Raw genomic sequence first — 19496 nt, forward strand, 5'->3', positions numbered from 1 at the left:
TTTCTAGCTGAGAAATAAAGTTCTCTGAGGGAAAAAAAACCCCATCCTTGGTCCCTTTGTTCTGCTTTCCCATGGCAGACTGTGCAGTCTTGTAGTGTTCCCTCTTTTGTCTATGAAGTTAGGAGCTCTGGCTCAGACGTAGTTACTCCTGTGCCTATAAACAGGGGTTGTGACAGTCATTCTGGGCAAAACCAGAGCTGTTTATTCCACCAGAGATTCTGGAGTTTGGGGAAAAATATTTGTTCAGGTAGATTTTAGAAAATTAAATACCTCAAGCAAGAGGATTGTCAAAGAGAACTTTTTCTGGAATAAAAAAGGAAGGTTTTTCTTCTAGTTTTTATTTAATATTTTCATGAAATGGAACAGAGGGTTGATCTGAGTCTCCAGGACTTTCCAGGCTGCCAGGCAAGGGCCTGGGTCATTCCTCTTTCAGTGGGCTGCCAAAGCCCTGTGGAACTCTCCAGGGAAATGCTCATTTCCCAGCTCCCATGGTGCTGCCAGGTCTGCTTTAGCAAATGATCCCTCTGTCATGAACAACCCTTTCGCTGGCAAATTTATCCTCAGCCTCAGCTGGGATGATTATACAGCTTCTAAGGGTATTAACAAATAGTGTTGGTTCTGGCTTTGTCTTAAGAAGGTTTCTATCACAATTAATCTTTGCCTTCTCTCCATCCTTTCTTGTTTCCTGGAGCACAGAGACATTGCTATAAATATCTGTGAGTTTAAATATGGATTTCTACATGTGCATGTAGACCCAAGTGCACAAATGGACATTTTATCATATCCTACCATGCTGCATCATATCATTTAATACAATATTGTGTGGCTGCAGTGAGAAGACACATTTTTCTGTCCTGGTTAGTCAAAGTGAAGCATCAAAGGTTAATTTCCTTCTGTCTGAAATTTGCACGAAGCAAGTTAGACACGACTTTACTGTGCCACGATAAACTTTGCACAGTATACCTTGTATAAAGGTAAAATACATTTTCCATGACTTAAACCTTTGTGGATCGGTGCTATGCTAAGGGCAATTAGATTTAACATCCCTGGAAGCTCCAAAGGCATTTTAAAGGACTCGCTCTTTTGTTCCAACTCTAGCACTCAAAAAGACTGAGACATTTTTGGAATAGGTTTTGATGGACTTATATGAAAATTTATATGACTAAGAATTGGATTTGTTCCTCTGGAATATTATGGATTATTTTTATGTGGGAATTACATAAGTGTGCAGAGCTGCATGCAGTTGGCTTAATGTAGCTAAAAATATATATTCTGATTTCCATTTGGAAAGGTAGCTGGATTTTTCCAGCTTCCCCTCTCAGTGATGACTTTATGGTGTGTATGGGTTATAGATTACAGGAAAAATTGAAATGCATAGTAAAATCGAGGGGTTTAAAATGGATTAATATTTGATTATATCTTTGAGAAGATGAATAATGATGTGTGTCCTTCTCCAGTCCTGGTTTTGAACTGTGGTGAAATCCCTTATAAATAAAACTTATATCAGAGAGACCACCTGGATGTAAACAAGGACAGGAGTGGGCAGCACATGAGGAACCAGAGATCTTTGAGACCTGGGGAAAAGGCTCATCCTGCTTCCATCCCATGGCTCATTTGCCTCTGGTACAGCAGAAATCACAAGGATTAGTTACCTCAACAAGAGAAAACTTCACAGAGCAATTGGAGATCACAAGTGAGGAACAAGTGCTCTCAATTACATTGCTCAAAGATACCCTGTGCCTTTCTATGTCTCCATCCTTTGCCTCTCTCTCTCTCTTTCTCTCCATACACTATACAGGAGAATTTACTTTACAGTAGTATCCAGAAAATGCCTCTTGGAGAAAAATTTTTTCCATCTGTATTTTTTGATGAAAAGCCTCATGAAGTGGAGGCTGAGCTCTCCTGTTCCAAAAGAGAACACATTAGAAAACCTGATCCTTTAATTTTAAACTATTGGCTGTCCCATTTAACACCAAAATTTGGTACATTTTACTTCTCCCTCCACGTGGAGCAACACCAGGTTACAATACCCCAAAAGTTTTTAGGAAGTGGGATTGTGGCTGGGTGGGCAGCTTTGCTGTTCCATTAGAAGGGTTTGTGTGATGACTGTATCAAGTGATACAACACAGGGACTCTCTGAAGGGAAGAATGATGCAAATATACTGCAAGAGAGATGAGCAAAGGGTATTTTTCTAAATTATCTGCACGTTTGTGACTCACCTAGAACAAATTCCATATAAAGTTGAGGAGCTGACAGGATGCTTCCATCAGGTTTTTAAATGCTGTGTAAGATGGAAAATGTTTTGCAGCATAAAACCAAAGTTCTGCTTTTGTTTTGCTTCTTCTGTATGTTTTCTATAATGGACATGTCACTTTGACTGTATAATCTTATCATATTTAGATTTGATTTAAATCCTGTCCTTTCTCAGCTGTGTCTGCTAATGGAATCATTCATGCTTTTTATACAGTTGATCTAATAATATTTTCCTCACTGCTCTCTGGCATTATTTTTTACTTTGTAGGAAGCATGGCAAAGCTGGCAATGACACTGATGGTGATTTTTCCATGCTTTTGGGTAAGGCAGGGTTTTTTCCTCTCTTTTCACCATGGTCATTCCAATATATTGTGGTGTGAATGTGTGAATCAATGATTGGTTTACAGGATTCTCTAATAAGGAAGAAGACTTTTCCAATATTATTCTGCTGTTTAAACTGCTCTGTTCATGCAGGCCATCAATAGACTGTCCATGAGATATCTTCATTCTTCTCTCTATTTTTTAAAAGCAGTGTACTCCAATGAGCTGTGAATGTCTTTCCTGGTCCCTCTTCAATACAAGAGAAATGGTGTCTCCCACTGGAAAGCACTAGGAGGTGGTGAGTCAATGACTTTCAGCATTTTCTGATAGGAAGGTTTCAAACAAGGTGAACAGACTCTTCTCATTTAGTGACAATATTTTTTTTTTTCTGGAAACACTTAGAAAGAGAACAAATTATGGACTGTAGCAATGACTGCCTCCACTCCATTTTATACTTGCACAACCTCCACAATGAGTTTAGTGATGGTGGGGGCAGAGGCACAACTGTGGCCCTTCAGTGTGAGTTTTCTTCATATTTTACAGAGGGTCCAAGATGCCAAGTGCTACCTCAGGGGAGCACAGCCCTGTACAGAGGCAACAGATGCAGTTCAGCACTGCTCATTCTCTCATGCTTCAGCTCTGACCACAGAAGCACGAGCTCTTGGGACAGAAAGTGCTCTGTTTACACTCAGACCTTGGCATTTTTCCTAAGGGTACCAATTATAATGGTGTTTTTTGTGATATGGGCACACATCCATTATGAATTGGCTTGCACCCACCAACTCATTTTGTACAGGCCATGGAACATCCATCAGATGGCAACGATTCCCATTCGTGTGCAATGTTAAGGAAATCTAGATCATTACCAGCAGAATAATGAATTCCCTAGAATTGTTCCATTGTGCAATTATATGAAGTATGCTAAGAGAAAGGGCAGTTTCTCAATAAAGTCCTCCTTTTTATTTTCCTAAACCACAGGAATGATAGATTATTAATCATGATTAATGCTCAGTTACAGTGAATTATAGTAGAGCAGTGCCTGTAAATCCCAGTCTGCTTGGTAAACTCATTTTCTTGCATAATAGAAAACTTACCTTGCATTTAAGAGAACCCAAACAGATGAAGATGAAAGCAATGGAACCACCCATTTAATATAATTAAAAGAAAAATTTAATAGATATATACATTCTTAGTCTGACACTATTGAACTTTTTTTGATACTGTACAAGCATAATAGGAGAAATACAATTGCAAGCATCTTAATTGTTCCCGTATTTTGCTTTCTTCCTGAGAACCAAAGCCTTCTAGAGCTCAGCTGCAGCACTCAGCCTGAATCCCTAAGCAGCACTGCAAGTTAAGGCAGACTTGTGCGTTGTCTGGACTTTTGGAAGATGTTGGTTGTTGTAGTTGATGATTTCTCAAGAGAATATGAATGATCAAAGTGCTTTAGGAAGCAGAGGAAAGTTGAATGAGGTAATATAATATATTCCATCCCTGTATTTGGGGATGTACATGGGATAATTTTTGGCAGTCCCAAATCTCAGGGACTTGTTGTACATGGAGAGTAAGGCACCAGAGCGACATTATGGAAAGGCCCATGGTCAGTTAGAGAACTTAATATCCTTTGAGATAACTGACCTTTGAACTTTTGGAAGGCTTTTCCAATATTTAGCAAACATCATTTCCCCTAAAATTTACATCCTAATCCGTATTGTGTTCTGAGAACAGAGTGAAGGAGGCAAAAAGACATTTTTGTCTCAAGGATGAGACTGCTGGGTCATTTCCAAGAGGAGATCCTTAGAGAGCATCCCATGGTCCTTTCCTGTGGAAGGTAGCAATGCAGCTCTCCGTTATTCTCTCTGTCTCTCTCTTCCCCCAAGCAATCTGTCAGTGCATTTCTGGTGCCGGGGAGAGGCGTCGTGTCGGAGCGCTGTTCCCGTTTGCAAAACGGGAACTTCTATTTGTTGTTCTCAGGAGCTGGTTTCACGCGCTGACATCTCCCCGGGAGCACAGCTGAGTCCAACATGTTCCCAACAGCCATCCACCCAAACGCCTCCTACTCGAGCACCCAGACCTTCCTTCCCAGTAAATAAAAAATACAGAGACTGCCTCAAATTGTTCCAAACGCTTCGGTTTCACTGGAATGTCTACCCATGTTCAGATCTGATAAATGGGTGTTTTTCTGCACTAGGAAGTCAGTTTAGTGTGGGAATAGGATGACTTTTCAAAGAGTTTCTGGAATAGTTAATGGAAAAGTCTGGCTGACTTTCTCTGGTGTTAATATGTTTAAGTGCTCCTATGTGTCATGAAAAGACAATGTTGCAATTAACAACTTTATAGCAGAAAACAAAATTGTCATAGGCTGCTGATTCTCCTGTGTTGCATGAAATAACATGTTTTTCAAGGTTTCATTGCTCTAAAAGGTCTCAAAAAATCTACTTCCTAAAGCAGGAAACTGAGCAACGTGCCCTTGTACGCTTTAGGCAAGGAGATATTGCTGCATTATTTAAAACACCACCATGCAGTACAGCAGCAGCTCTCAATATATCCCAGTGTGATTCCATTCATGTTGCTGGGACATCCTGGCTAATCATGGCTAAAGTAATTCTGGTTTTGACCTTGCCTGTGCCCTGTAGTAGACATGACCTCAGTAGGCCAACCTGTCAATTACAACACACAAAAAAAAGAAAAAAAAGAAAAAAAAAAGAAAAATCTTTTGAATATTGATTTCTATCAAAAGAAAATAAAAAGAGTTGGAAAAAATTCCAACATTTGTGCCAAAAAGCCCCCAGTTGAAAACATTTTGGGGTATGCCACCCTCTGGTTTCCCCTCCTGGGCTCCATCCAGCCATTGCACATGAAATCTCCCTTTTGGAGATTGGCATCAAGAGCAAGAACTGCCAATATACATCTTGATTAGTGCTTCCCTAGGAAATGGTAAGTGGAACAAGTTTTCCCCCTTTTCTGACTCCTAAATGCCTCAGCTCAGAGTTTTTTTTCATAAATACCCATATGCCACTTTGTCAAGGACAACCTGTGGCAGAAAGTACAGGATGATCCAAGCCTCTGTGGCCTGGTATGTAGCAGTGAGAGTTCAGCTTAGCTTAGGAAGACTTAAGCTCAAATTTCTCTGGGAGAATGCAAATTGAAGCATTAAAACTCAGCACTGCCCATCCTGGGGTGGGTGACCCAAACCAGTGGCTCCTGGATGGCAGTGGGCTGTGCTCTGGGGCTTGGGTCCAGGAAGGGCTAATGATTTAGTTCCTGTGGGTGACTACAGCTCACAATGGGACAATGCAAGATAAGCAAATCTCTTCTATTCCCCACCCATGTCCTGGAAGGAGCAGAGAAATGAGGTGTTCTGGGCTGCTCCCTGCATTGCTGAGGTTTGTTGTCTTCTGGTCCCTAGGCTTTGTTAGACACCAGGACAATGGTTGTGAGTGGTTCTACTTCTTTACTCCAGAAGGGGAGTAAGGAAAGGATATGCACCTAATTTTCTTCCCCCCATTAAATATTTTTGTACCCGACTACTCTGGTTAATAAAAAAGTGGTTTCAATGATTTTAGAAATGCTTAATGTCCCAGTATCTTTCCCAGGATCCTTGTTTGGGATTCCACAAGCACTACTGCACTGAGTGTAGTGGGGGTTTTGGGAGAAATTTTAGTTCTTATACAAAGCAAACACTGACTTTGGTTTTAGTCTATAAATACCTAATTTGAGCAAACAACTCTGTATTTTCCCCTGTGCTTAATACCTGTGTTCTGCATCCTCAGGCAGCTGAGTTTACATGCTTTTGTTGTCATGTGCAACATGTATTTCCTTTTTATTAATCAGACCTCCCATCAGAAAAGAGATAGAGGGAGTTTGAAAGCACAACCAGGATAGATAAAGTCATTTTGTAATCTTTTGTGCCCAGGTGGAGATGCCTGTTTGAGCTGGAATAGGTGGCAATATTCTGTTTCTTGCAGAAGTCCTACAAATGAAAATCAAGCAAAGAAGTTACTAGCTATCCACTGGGTAATTCTCCTCTAGAAGTGTGCAGCCAGTTCCCATTTAGGCTAATTACACTTAAGGAGCCCTTTCCTATAACTAGTGAACAATAGGCATAACCTGTTACTGCATAACCATGGGCCAGCACATTAATACGAATTGCACTACCCTGTGAAAATTCTTCCTCCACAAAATTCACTGGAGATTTTTTATGACATTTGCTGTAATTACCAGTAGCATGGTTTCTTATTCATTTAATTTTTTTCTCCTACCTATACTGGGCATATAGGAGTGTTTTAAGAGATTGGATAAATAAATTTTTAATTATAAAATAATGCTCTATCATAAATTATTTATAATAACCAACAATGTGTAATACATGTTTAGGTATGAATCCATTAGGAAGATGAACTAGTATATATATCAGTCCTAAAATAATGTCCTAATTTGTTCTGTGTTTATGAATGGGGAAATCTGTGTTTAAAGCAATTAGAGGTTTATAAAAGCTTGGATTGACAGTGGGTAAAGCAGTGAGCACACTTGGCACTTAGGAATTCTGTTGTCATCTATGGCAGAGAAGACCCTTTTTTGTCCTTTATTGGTTTCAGCAGCTTGTGATATCATGCCACCAGAATGGTACAGATATAGAGACCTCCAGGGAGGGAGCAACAAGATGCACATAGTCCTCATTGCCAAAACCTCTGGTTATGATTAATATTTAAAAAAAAAAAAATCTCCTTTGTAATCTGTCAAGTAGTTTTGAGGAATTATTAGCGATAGCAGACTTCTGAAATCTCCATGGCGAGTTCCAGGCACTCCCCAGTCTCGTGGCAGGACTCAAAGAGGCTGCAATCAATGTCACAGTCACAGTTGCAGTCGTTGTTGCCGTGGTCTTCGTCGGAGGTCTGGTAATATCTATTGGATGGACAACAGGTATCTGTCAGCCAATGTTCACAGGTATCAGGCAGCATTATAAGAAAGTCCCAAAACTGGCAGAACAAGCAGGCCAGGATAAGTGTTGCGCATTCATCTAAGAGAAAGGAAAAGCAGGGAGATGTAAGAACAAGCGTGAGCTGGGATAAGCCAGGTTTAGGCCAGTGTGGCTACACAGAAGTGAGAGGGGTGAACTAAAAACACATTGATGAGAACTACTTCCATAGAGACAAGTGAGAAGTTTATTTTCTGTTTTATTTGCTCTGGAAAAAAAACAAAACCAGCTGTATGAAGTGAATTTGAATGGAAATATTCTGTGGCAGTGAAATTCAGAAGAACAAGCCCTTTAAACCAAATTTTATCTTCTCATGCCCAGACAGCAAGGAGGCTAGAGAGGCACAAGAAAATGGGAGAGGACACAACCAGAACAGCTGACCCCAACTGGCTAGAAGGATATTCCAGACCATATGGCATCAATATTAATTAGGAAGAGAAAGAGCAGGGTTTTCTGCTCAGATAACTGACTGGGCATCAGTTGGTGAGTGGTGAGTAATTTCAATGTGTATCCCTTGTTTTATATATTATAATTTTTAAAAATTATTATTATTATTATTATTATTATTATTATTATTATTATTATTATTATTATTATTATTATTATTATTATTATTATTATTATTCCTTTTCTGTCCTATTAAAATGTATTTATCTCATCCCATGAGTTTTCTTCCTTCTATCCCTCTGGTACCCCCATTCTGCAGTGGGGCAGTGAGTGAGGGGTTGTGTGGGGTGGAGTTGCTCCCTTGGATTAAATCACAACACCAGCACAGGTGACACTGGAGTTTATTTTCATTTTCACAAGAGTTTGCACTAAAAATGTTTAAGGACTACCAAGGACAGGGAGGGAGAGGAGGTCTGGAAATGAGCATTCACAGAGGGCAGAGTGCTGGCTGAATCTCAGCTCAGGGTCCTGCCAGCTCCCCACCAAACAGAGTTCTCACCTTTTCCTTCACAAATGCCAATTTTTCAAAGGAAACGAAAGTTTGGAAAATAGATTGTGTAGGATGTGTGTCTGGAGCCAGTGAATATTCCTGAAAACTTGGTCACCATGACTAAAAACTCTGTGCTATGTTTGTGCCCTCCCAAAATCAACTAAGTAACTCCCACCCCTCAGCCTCCAGCATCTGGGGAGGCTGCTTGGGTGCAGCAGGTGTGAGATTCCAACTGTGTGAATCCAGTTGGAGCACAGACCCAGACCTTTCCTTTTTCTTTTTTTTTTCTTTTTTTTTTTCCCCTTTCTTGTTTTTGGAATGGAAAAATGCCTTCAACAATATGAATGTCTTTTCATTGGTTCTTTCAGGAAAGCATATGGTTATAACCACATTTCTTGCCCTAGGATGACTAACTGTGAACTCATTCAACTGCATTGGTTCTGTTGTGGCATTTTCTAGCTCACGTAACATTAAGTTCACTGCCAGGAAGTTTCCAGAATTATGCTTTTTTTTTTTTTTTAGAATGCTCTTCTTGATGAAAAACAAAATTTAAGAAAAAATCATTCCAGCTTCTTTATTAAAAAAGCAGTCAAAGCAGGTAGCAAGAACAAATAGCATACATCTGAACTTCTTTCTAAGTGGCATCTTAGCACCAATGTTATCAATTTTAATACTTATTTAAATATGTCAAGATCTCTTTGGGTTCAGACAAGCACAACTAACTTCCAAGTCAGTTCTGTCAAATAAGAATGACTAGATTTTGGTGATACTTGGTAAATTCATGCTTATATTTTTTTCTAGCTAAATGAACTGAAATAATTATAAAATTGAAACATTTAATAAGGTGACACCACTGCATTTAATTGTATGAGATTTACACTGTAGAAAATGTAATCATTTTATGCAGTAGTCCTTGGTGTAATTAAGATTATTCTTTTTAGATCTCTTATGTTTATGAATTTTTTTTTCCTATACATTGATATGAGAGACAGAATTCAAAATTATGTCTTAATTAAGGATTTTGGCAATTTTTTTTCTCCCTCTCCAAAGATTCATTTTTTAATAACAGGTTTTTTTCCATGAATGTGTTAACCATAATGGTGCTTATGTAATCTGGAGAGAATAGATATGATTCTTAGGGCTTCATCCAGGAAAGAGAGCACACAAAAAGCACAAGATTTTAATAATAAAGTAATGTTTCAGCACAGACTCTGTGATGTGCAGTAAAGATGCTTTTAAATTCCCATCAGAGCACACACCATGAACTGTGATAATGGATGTAACACATTTCAAAAAATCTGCATGTGTGAGGCTTTTTGGTCCTGTTTTAAGTGGGGTAATGTATATAAATAATAGATATTAGCAATTAGACATCCATTCCTATGCATTCATTTATATATTTGAAAATAAATTAGCCACAAACTGCATAAAAGAAGATGCAATCTCTTGTTTTCCCCTCTGCTTTCCCTGCTGTTTGCCAAACGGCATTACTGCATTTATCTCAGTGAGAACAATGACCTCAGCTCTCATTCCCTACATTAGTAGATTAATTAGCACAAAAGAAGAATTTATAATAATTTTCCTAGCATGCCTCATCTCTAAGTTTTCCTGCTCTTGTTTGGTGGCATCTGCTCACACAGATGATGCTCTGAACAGCTCCAGTCCAGAGCTTGCTGGAGCCTTTCTGGTCATCCTTGGTGAGACCTATGAGTGTTGTGTTTGCTCTTGTCTGAGCACAGGGAACAAAATAATCATCAATTTCCTCATATATTGCTCTGCCTTCAGAGGTTCTCCAAGCACCAGCAAACAGGATTTGGCCTTGTGTATGTGGAATAAGCAGTAAGTTGTCAGAGTGGAGTGAGCTGAGTATGCAGTGACAACCACAAATCTGTCTTCCTTTGGTTTTCTTGGCTTCAATCCAGCCCTTAACATTATTAATTAAGCACAGATTGGGCTTTTTTTGTTGTTAATTTCCTTCACATTTAGCTTTTTTAAGGAGAATGAAATCTGTTATTTTCATCACATGGGACACACCTGTGTGCCAGTAATGGTTGAGATAGTTCTCAAAGTCAAAAATAGGGAGTATCTGGACAAGAGGAAAAGTCCCCTAAATAAAATAAATACTTCAGATCCTTCCTTGAAATTAAGTGTATTTTAACAGATGTATCAGAGACGTCCCTTTTGTAAGGATCTGTGACACAATAGAGATGTTAATGATTCCTGGAGAACAGGGCACTTTATTGTGTTGATCTGTACTTAGAAATGCTTAATTTAGGAATTGCTAAATGATATGCATGACAGGTCCCAGCTCCACTGGATATAACACACTAATCCATTATTGCAAAAGGCACTCAAAAGAAACTTCTAAAATACTTCACAGAGCCTTTTTTTAACATCCACTGGAATAACCAGGAATAGATTTATCTGATACTGACACTGGTGCTTCTGTGCAAACACTCATTACTAAAGTACAAATGCTCTGTGGCACAATAGGCTCTAAGCTCCTCTTCTACGACTTTAGCATCACTGACAATTTAAGATCATCTTCTAGAAATTCTCATCTATCACACAAATGTCTGCAGGGCAACTTAACATTGCTTTTGGCGATGTTCTTGAACCTCCTGTTCTACATTTAATTTTGAGTTGGTTATACATAGTGCTTTTGCAGTGGGCATTATTTAGAAATCAGCTCAAATGTGATCTGCTTTATAAAACATACCGTCACTGTCTCTCTGATGTACTGATGCATCATCTTCAATGTAAGTGAATTCTCTGCATTTCTCCAGGGAAGCAATGGATGATCTGCTTGCATCTGACAATTTCTTCTCATTTTTGGTACCCTTTGATGAAGCGTCTGTGATGCTGAATTCTGCGACAGAACTCATAACAATACCTTTCATAGGCTTTTCATCTGTGTGTTTTTCATTTGTAAGCTGGTTATCTGGTGGGATTAGGAAAAAAAAGACTGTGATACTAAGGCAGAGATCTGAAAGAATAGCATATGCAGAATTTTCAAATCTACAGTTGTTTACTTCCAAGGCCTAACCCTTCTTACCTAATGATTTCAGTCTCTTTACAGAGGTTTATTCACAGTAAAATTATTTGTGAACTTGCTTTCTAAGGTTTTCTCTTAAACCCAGAGGACTTAGAGGCTAAGTAATAATTAACTTCCAGTGGGTGGGATCAAGTTTGGAAAGAAAACAGAACTATTGCCTCAGTTGACATCTATTTAGAGTTTGATATCCTAACATCAATTTGTGACATAAAAGAAGGCAAAACAATTATCTTGTTATTTTTCAGCTGCAACTTTGCATCCCTAAATTAACAGCCAACGATGTGCACGTAGGCGGTACCTGGATGCAGATGTGCCAGCTCACCGTGGCTCATAATCTTGTAGCAAAGACAGCCAGATGGTCTCTGTTTAGCATCCAGATTCCTTATTTCATAACTTCATCCCCACTTGAGTTGTTGGCCTGGAAGTCAGCTAGGAGATGGGATACTTCACATGCTGTCAGCGTGCCAGACAGGCAGCTCAAAAACCAGAGGGAGAGCTTAATTTTAAGCCCCGACTAGGGGAAAGGTTAAGAAGAGTTCTGAGTTCAATTTATTCTTGAAGAACTTCTCAGGCACAGATAAACACGGGTTGATATACAGTTTCTCTCACTCTCTGAAGTGATCAAGTGGCCAAGAAACTCAGTCATTCTCTCCATGGCGGGGATGATAAAACCTCATCAGTTCTTATCTACAGCTGATTAACTCCTGCACCTCACATCAAGCACAGCCTCACTTTTTATCTCACTTAAATCTTGTGATATGCTTTCTCTTGAGCTATATACAGAAAATCAATCTTTACAAACACCTCAGTTTTGCAAATGCTACTTTCTGAGAGGAACTGTAAGTGCTCTAGAGTGGTTCATCTGCACTTGGCTGCAAGGAGGCTGAGGAGAGGCCCTGCGTGTCTCTTGGGTTTTAGGTACCTTTGACTTCTGACACATGTTAATGGAAAGCCAAGGAAAGGCTGACAGAGACTGAAACCTTGATGAGACTGCAGCTGTTCCCCCAGTATCCTTGCAGCTGAGAGGAAGAAAAGTGGATGGGATGGATTGATTGCGGGTTAAGTGAAAAAACAGTGGGACCATGAGGCTTGAAGGGGGGAGAAGCAAGGATTTGAGAGATGAGTGGTATCTAGTTCAAGTCCAGTGAAGGCCCTGAAGTGATGAGGGGCTGGAAGACCTTCTGTGTGAGCAGAGGCTGGGGGAGCTGGCTTTGCTTGGCCTGGAGGAGAAGGCAAAGAACAGTGCTGGATGCTTTGTTCCCTTCCAAAGCCAGGGTTAGGGAGAAGCCAGACCCCAACTCCTCCCAGCAGCGCACAGATGGAAAACAAGGAGAGGCCACTGTCACAAGCTGCAGCAAAGACAACTGGAGCTGCCCAGGGAATTAATTCCTCATCATGGGATGTGTAAAACACCAGAACAGGCCTCAGCAGGGCTATGGTTGTGTGAAAACTCAGCTGGCCATGGCCCCCAGCAACCTGCCCTTAATGCGGGTCTCTGACAGAGGCCAAACAAGGTGATTCTAGAGTCCCTTCCAAGCTAATTTTTTAATGATTTCTATGACTCCATTTACTTGCAGAATGAGTGAGCAATTAATTTAAATTTCTGCTCGTAGTTGGGTTTCATGCCATTTTTAGATCATTTTTACCTAGTGAAATACATAGAAGCAGAAAAGCTGGGTATAGGTTAGAATAAGATCTTGGGACAAGGTAAGCAAAAAAACTAGGCTATCATTTTCATTTTAAATCACTGCTTTGAAATTGTGTGTTGGCAGAGATATTGTCCTAATTTGAAGTCGTAATGACAACAAAGTCTACTGTGATGGAAATGTGAATTTCCCTGTCCTGGAGAGTTTACAGGTTGGCCTTGGGCAGGGAGTGAACGATGGGGTGGAGGCAGTAAGAGAGCCGTGGCACAGAGAGGAGTCTCAGAAACCTGTAACTATCAGGTTTCATGAGCATTATGATGAAGGAAAGCCACAGGCAAGATGGGAAGGGCAGGATAGGCAGTGGCTCTGCTGGGTGTGACCCAGCAGTGCAAAGCACAGCAGCTCTGCCCTGAGGTTGTACCCTTGGTCATAGGAAATCAGCATCCAGGGCTATGCATGTCGGGGTTTGCCCATCTGTGATGATTTGTTGATGGTTTTTCCCTCAGAGGAAGCAAATACAGCTTCTTTTTTACCCCCTCTCTGACTTCTTGGCCAGCCTCTTCAGTCCAGCATGTGAAAACTCATGTATTTTGGATGTCCTTACATGTACAGTCATGACTGTTTTCCAGTGTTCCTAAATCAATGAGATTCCACAAGTTTCCTGCACTTTCCTTCCATAACAAGCCATCTCCAGGAAAGATTGTGCTGATTAAAGCAGCTGAGCTCAGGAGGAAGCAATGTCCTGCTTATGCACTGGATTTATTGGATAACAATTGTTTTGTGAGTCCAGAGGACACAAGCCCTAGCTGTTATTCAGGTGCCAATATTACAAATGGGTCCTGTTTGTTCACACTGAGAGCTGCACCCAGGCTGAGCCTTTGGATACACACGGATCAGATCAAAGGGCTTAGGCAAGAATAACTATTATTTTCCACTTTCAAAATCTGACCAAAAATCTAAACTAGATATGTTTTAATTCATGATATATCTGTCGAGTTCCCCAATTCTGCAACAATACAATGGCCCACGGAATGCATTTAAGCATTCAAGTAGCGAGACTGAAAAAAAGTCTGACAGAAGTAATCAGTAAATGCCAGACTAACATTTACTGTATCCACCGACTTCTACTATTCATACTTTGAGTCAATTTTTATTCTTGAAGTGCTGTTGAAGAGAAATCAAAACCAGAAATAGAAAGGCATAGACATAACCTGAATTTTTCAATACAGCACCATCAAACAAAAGGGTAACAAAAGCTGTCACTCAGGGACTCTTCTGTTTGTTAAAGCATACTACATCTTGGAAAATACAGTACATTTTAGTGTCAGACTCTTAGTTTGAAAAGCTCCCTTTCAGTAATGTTATACTTGTCTTGTACAGCTAGATCAAGTCTTCATGCAATCACTGTAACAAGCAACTTGCTATGACAAGTGAGATCCTTGCTTCCAGAAAACACTGCGGGAGAGGCTAAAGCAGTGTACAATTATAGGTCTCCATTTCATTTTTATGCAATTACCTTCAGTTCAGCTGTGGGTCCATCTACATTATGTCTTTTATCAATTTAATGTTTGCACAAAGTGTCTGAAGAAATAAAGATTGTGCTAGACCAGCAGGAAAAAAAAAAAGGTGGTTAGCACTTTTTTTTTTTTTTTCCTATTATAGTTTGTTGCTGGATGGAACAGTAGTAGGTTGAGAGTTTGGAACAAATAGATATAGCCAAATAAGCTTTAAAAATATATTACATTGCACTGATACTATTTATGATTACAGTTAAATGAGAATATAAAAAAACCCTAAATTACAATTAGAGAAGGGAAGAGGGTCAAATTTTGCGACTCTCTTTTAAGAGCCTGTGTTCAGCTTCAAATGTCCACATATGTCTGTGTTTTTAACATATAGAAATCAATGACTGAAGTGAACTTAAAGAGAAAAATAAGTGTATCATGATGAAGAAATCTCAGATTATTCAGTGTTAGACTGTTAGGCAGAGGCTGCTAAAGGTACACCCCCACAATGTGCCATTTTTAAATAGTATGAAGTAGCAACTTTCTTCCTCACATGGGGAAGCTGGGACTCGCCTTGGCTGTTGCAGTAGAAGCCTGGGATCGTTCACCCATGTTTGTATTAAAGACAGTCTCAATACTCCCATGGAATTTCTTTTTTCTTTTTCTTTTTGGAGTTGGGCGATTCAGATGGCTGACTATGGAGTCTAAATTCATGAAAGCACAAAGTAAATCACTTACTTTCCACTGATGCCAGCCCCAGATCCCACTGGTTAATAGGGAGGAGCAGTGATACCAAGACTGGCATTTGCAGTATGTCCCCTGACCTCTATTTCTCTTCACTGGCTTTAGGCACAAACCAGCATCTTTCAGTCCTGGAGGAGTCTGCAGATTCCCTGTGTCCTTCTGAAATTAGATTTAGTACAGAGGCATAGGAGGGCTCCGAGTCTATTTGTGATAAGGGACAGAGGATTTAAGAGGTGGTCTGTTCTGCTGAACAGCGACTGCAGCAATGCAGGTGATCCAAAGCAGCTCTTGGAGCAGCTGTTTAGGAGGAGACTCCACTGAAGGAAAAGGAGAATTGATCTCTGACCCTTCTAGGGCTCATCCACATCTTACAACCAAAGGACGAGGGAGCCTGTGGCTCTACTCAGTGCTGACATTTGTTCCAAATCCATCCTGGCAGTGGCCCTTTGCCTCACACCCCTGCTGCAAGGAGTCCCAAAGGTTAATGCTAAACTGTGTGGAAAACTGCAGCAGTTTAGGACCTGTAACTTTTTAATTTTCCCCTGAGGCATGTTGGTGTATCAGCGCAGCAAAAACACCAAGGGAAGGCTGTTTTTTATCCCGTGCCCTGCTGTGCTACCTGTCCGTTTAATGTATCACATTCTCATCACTGAACAAGCCGTGTGCCATGTCCATTCAGTCCTGAGATGACACAGGCAGAGCTACACCAGACCTGATGGATGAAAACTTGTACGTATGAAGGCTTGATCTGAACTCACTTGGTCTGAAAGGACTCACAGAACGATGAAACCCAAACCTCAGGGTTTGACAGCAGTGCTTCAAAAAAGCAAAAGCCAAAGGAAAACAAAACACTTTTTCTTGATTTTTTTAAGGGATGTAATAGTCTGCCAAGGAGTATCTCTGCATGCATGTGCCAGCAGCTTACCTGGATGGTCCTCACTGCTCGGCGTCACCCCAGGGAGGGCCAGTAGAGGCAGGGAGCTGGTGCGACGGTCTTGGTGGAGAGAAGAAGACAAAATTGAAGAGGGATAAATGTCAAATAAATGTGGTCTGGCACAGCTATCACCCTCAGCTGCTTAGTGACAGTCATTGACCTCAGGCATTGTTGCTCTGAGGTCAAACAGAAGCAAGTGCATTTCCTTGCAGAGGGAGGTTAGCTGGCATGGTGTGCTGTTTGTGTTACCCTCTGTCTTTTTTCAAGAAAGGAAGCAAAAAATAAAACAAACTGCCAGGAGAGAAAGTTCCACCCAAGAAGAGGTGAAGAGGATCACCAGCAAACAGAGCAATTCAGGTAGGTACAGAAAATTTGGGAGCTGGAAGGTCTGAGATGAAATGTGGGGCATCATCCATGCCCAAACACCCCAGATACCTTAGATGAGGATCCCACATCATCACCAAAAGAGGAGAGAGGAAATTTAAGCCCAAACTCCAACCTTCATGGCTTGGCAGTCTTGGTGGACAAGATGCCCAAGGTCCCCACAGGTGGTGGCAAGCCCAGGTCCCCACACAGAACAATGCTGAGCTCCTCCACCTCGGCTGTGCCTGCCAGGCTGTTCACTCCATGCCTAAGCCTTGGAGGCTTAAATCATCTTTCTTTCTCTCTCCAAGTGTCAGGGAGGCAAAGTAGGAGGGGGTGTGGGACTATCCCAGCAGTGAGTGCAGCAGATGGAAAAAAACCCCATGGGAGCTGCTGCCGCCCACATGGGAGAGGCCGGAGGGAGCGCGGGCGCCGTGGCCCATCAGAGCAGAGCTGCTCTAGACCAATATATCACGGGGATTTCAGAGATCCGTGCCCATTACATTCTGCTGAGCTCAGGCAGAAGGATGCAGGGGATTTGGAGACTGTTTATTTTTGTCGTAAGGAAACAGGAAATAGTACACAAGGCTATAAATACATCCCAGGCTTCAGATGACATCATGAACTCGTGCAAGTGCTTCACTGCTGATTTACGATGATGGACTGGGAATTCACAGGAGCTTTGGGTTTGCTTTATTTTGCTGTTGCAGTAACAAAGCTAATGGTGCAATCCCGGGAGGGGGTATTCTATCAATAGTGAATTTTTGACCTCATTGCATACGTTTTAACTTCATGAATTAGTGACCCAGCTAACTGTAAAGCCTTCTATAGGCTTATTGTAAATCTATCACAGGACTGGCAAAAACTTTTGGCCCAGATCCTAAGCTCTGACAGGCATGTGTTGATGGACTGCATAGCAAGCACTTCCACTAATATTTCTCACTAATTATACCATATATTAAGAAAAAATGAATGAAGCCAATGTTTATATGCCGCTTTAACTGCTTTTCATATAAGAAAGCAACACAATCCCTAATAAATTTTCACCTTCAACATTTCTATTCATTATAATTTTTACCATGATGAATGAAGTTAGAACTGGAGAGGGAGGGGGTTCATCTTGAAATCTGTTCAGTGAATGACTGAATTTACTTCCCTTCCTCAACTTGTGTTGAGGAAGGAGGGAACAGATGGACACAGGAAGAAGAGGGAGGCGAGTGCGGAACGAAGGAGAAGGGTGAGGAACAGATGGAGTCAGGAGAAAGTGAAGAGGAGAGTCAGCAAGGATGGTAGAAAAGTTTTCCACTTGACCTTGAGTTGAAATGGAGATCTGCATGCAGCATGGGACAGCTAGATTTTCTGGGATGCATTCTTTTTTAAGGTCTTGTAGGCCGTCCCAGCAGCTCAGTGCATCCCAGGGGACCTGCAGAGCCAGGCCCTGGATTTTCCCCAGGGGTCACCTGCTGCAGAAGGGCACCTGCACTGTGTTCAAATAATGGTAACAGCAGGGGAAAACTGTGTGCCAGCACAGGAACAAAATTTGGTTGGGATGTTGTAATTCTCCCAAGCCAGAAATAGGAGTTTATAATTTTGAAGATGTGTACTACACCTAGTTTGTTAGGATCCAATGGCCAAAATACTTAGAGTAATTTATGATTTTACCTGTTTAAAGCAAGACATTTGAGATGGCCTGATTTTCAGAATATGCTGAGCATCTGCATTTTGATGTGTATTGAATTATATATCCCAAATCACTAGTAAGTCCTGGAAAATCTTGATTGTTTTCTTAATTCTGTTAAATTGCCTGCATATACTCCACTGGTTCTGGCTTTGCTAGCTAAAGAATGGAAGAGGTGAAAGCTAAATATTGGCCATGTGTGTCATTCCCTTTGAAGAAAATGGGAGCCATGTGCACTCACCTAACAGCAATGTTTGGCCCCAACTATGATTTCACAGCTGGGCCCTAACTTCAGGAATGCCAAAGCACTAAATGACTCAATTGGAGTAATCTGATCAATGCTGTATTTTCGCTGTGGATTTAAATTGCACACACAGCAAGAGCAGAGTTGGTTTTTCTTCTCTCTCAAAATCACTTTTCTCTGCAGATTTGATAGCATAAATATGAAGTATTGCTCTCATCACACAAATAAGTGAAATGGCAGAAAACGTATGTCAAATAAAATGCACAACATTACGTCCTTTTTACTTTTTGGAGACTGTTTAAGAAAACGGCTTCATTAATTTTGACTGAATAAAAGGTTCCTTTAAGGGATTTCAATAGGTGACATGAAAAATGTTAATATGAATGATCAAGACAATGGAGGTTAAAACTGTTTTGAAAATATGTTTCTTTTATAGATCTCGGCTGTTGGAAGAGTTACAGAATAAATATACGGTAGTGCTGACATTCAGTGCTGTTTCATCTTAGCAAAGAGTTTTTAATAAAGAAAATTCTTTTCAAGGAATGCTTTCTGCAGCCATTCTTCAAAAAGAGGTTTTCCCCCCTCCCAGTTTAATAAAATTAAAGTAATTTATGTCATATTGATATGTCGATATGTTTTTCAATAAACTTTTTCACAGAGGTTTTTTTTTTTTAAATTCTCTTCACTTTAAAAATTATAATTATATGTCTTCCTCCCACTTTGAAAATGGCACAAGGTGCTCATTTGCAGAGCTCTACTGTTCAAATCTTCACTGAGAATAGAAATGTCATGACTCAGTTAACAATGCTTTATTATTCACATTGATCTTTTTTTATA

General features: G+C 40.5%; 1 protein-coding gene across 1 annotated transcript in view; it reads right to left on the minus strand.

Annotated features, from left to right (window-relative positions):
* Window positions 1–3537: 3537 nt before the first annotated feature.
* Window positions 3538–19496, minus strand: part of MDFIC2 (MyoD family inhibitor domain containing 2) — a 47493-nt gene continuing 31534 nt past the window's right edge. Inside the window, exons 3-5 of the mRNA XM_033517547.1 lie at window positions 16366–16434; window positions 11210–11431; window positions 3538–7595 (exon numbers count right to left, since the gene is read on the minus strand). Coding sequence (XP_033373438.1) covers window positions 7336–7595; window positions 11210–11431; window positions 16366–16434 — 551 coding nt within the window. The 3' untranslated portion in view covers window positions 3538–7335. The remainder of the gene's footprint in view (window positions 7596–11209; window positions 11432–16365; window positions 16435–19496) is intronic.

The sequence above is a fragment of the Parus major genome, chromosome 12, assembly GCF_001522545.3.
Source record: "Parus major isolate Abel chromosome 12, Parus_major1.1, whole genome shotgun sequence".
Taxonomy (NCBI): domain Eukaryota; kingdom Metazoa; phylum Chordata; class Aves; order Passeriformes; family Paridae; genus Parus; species Parus major.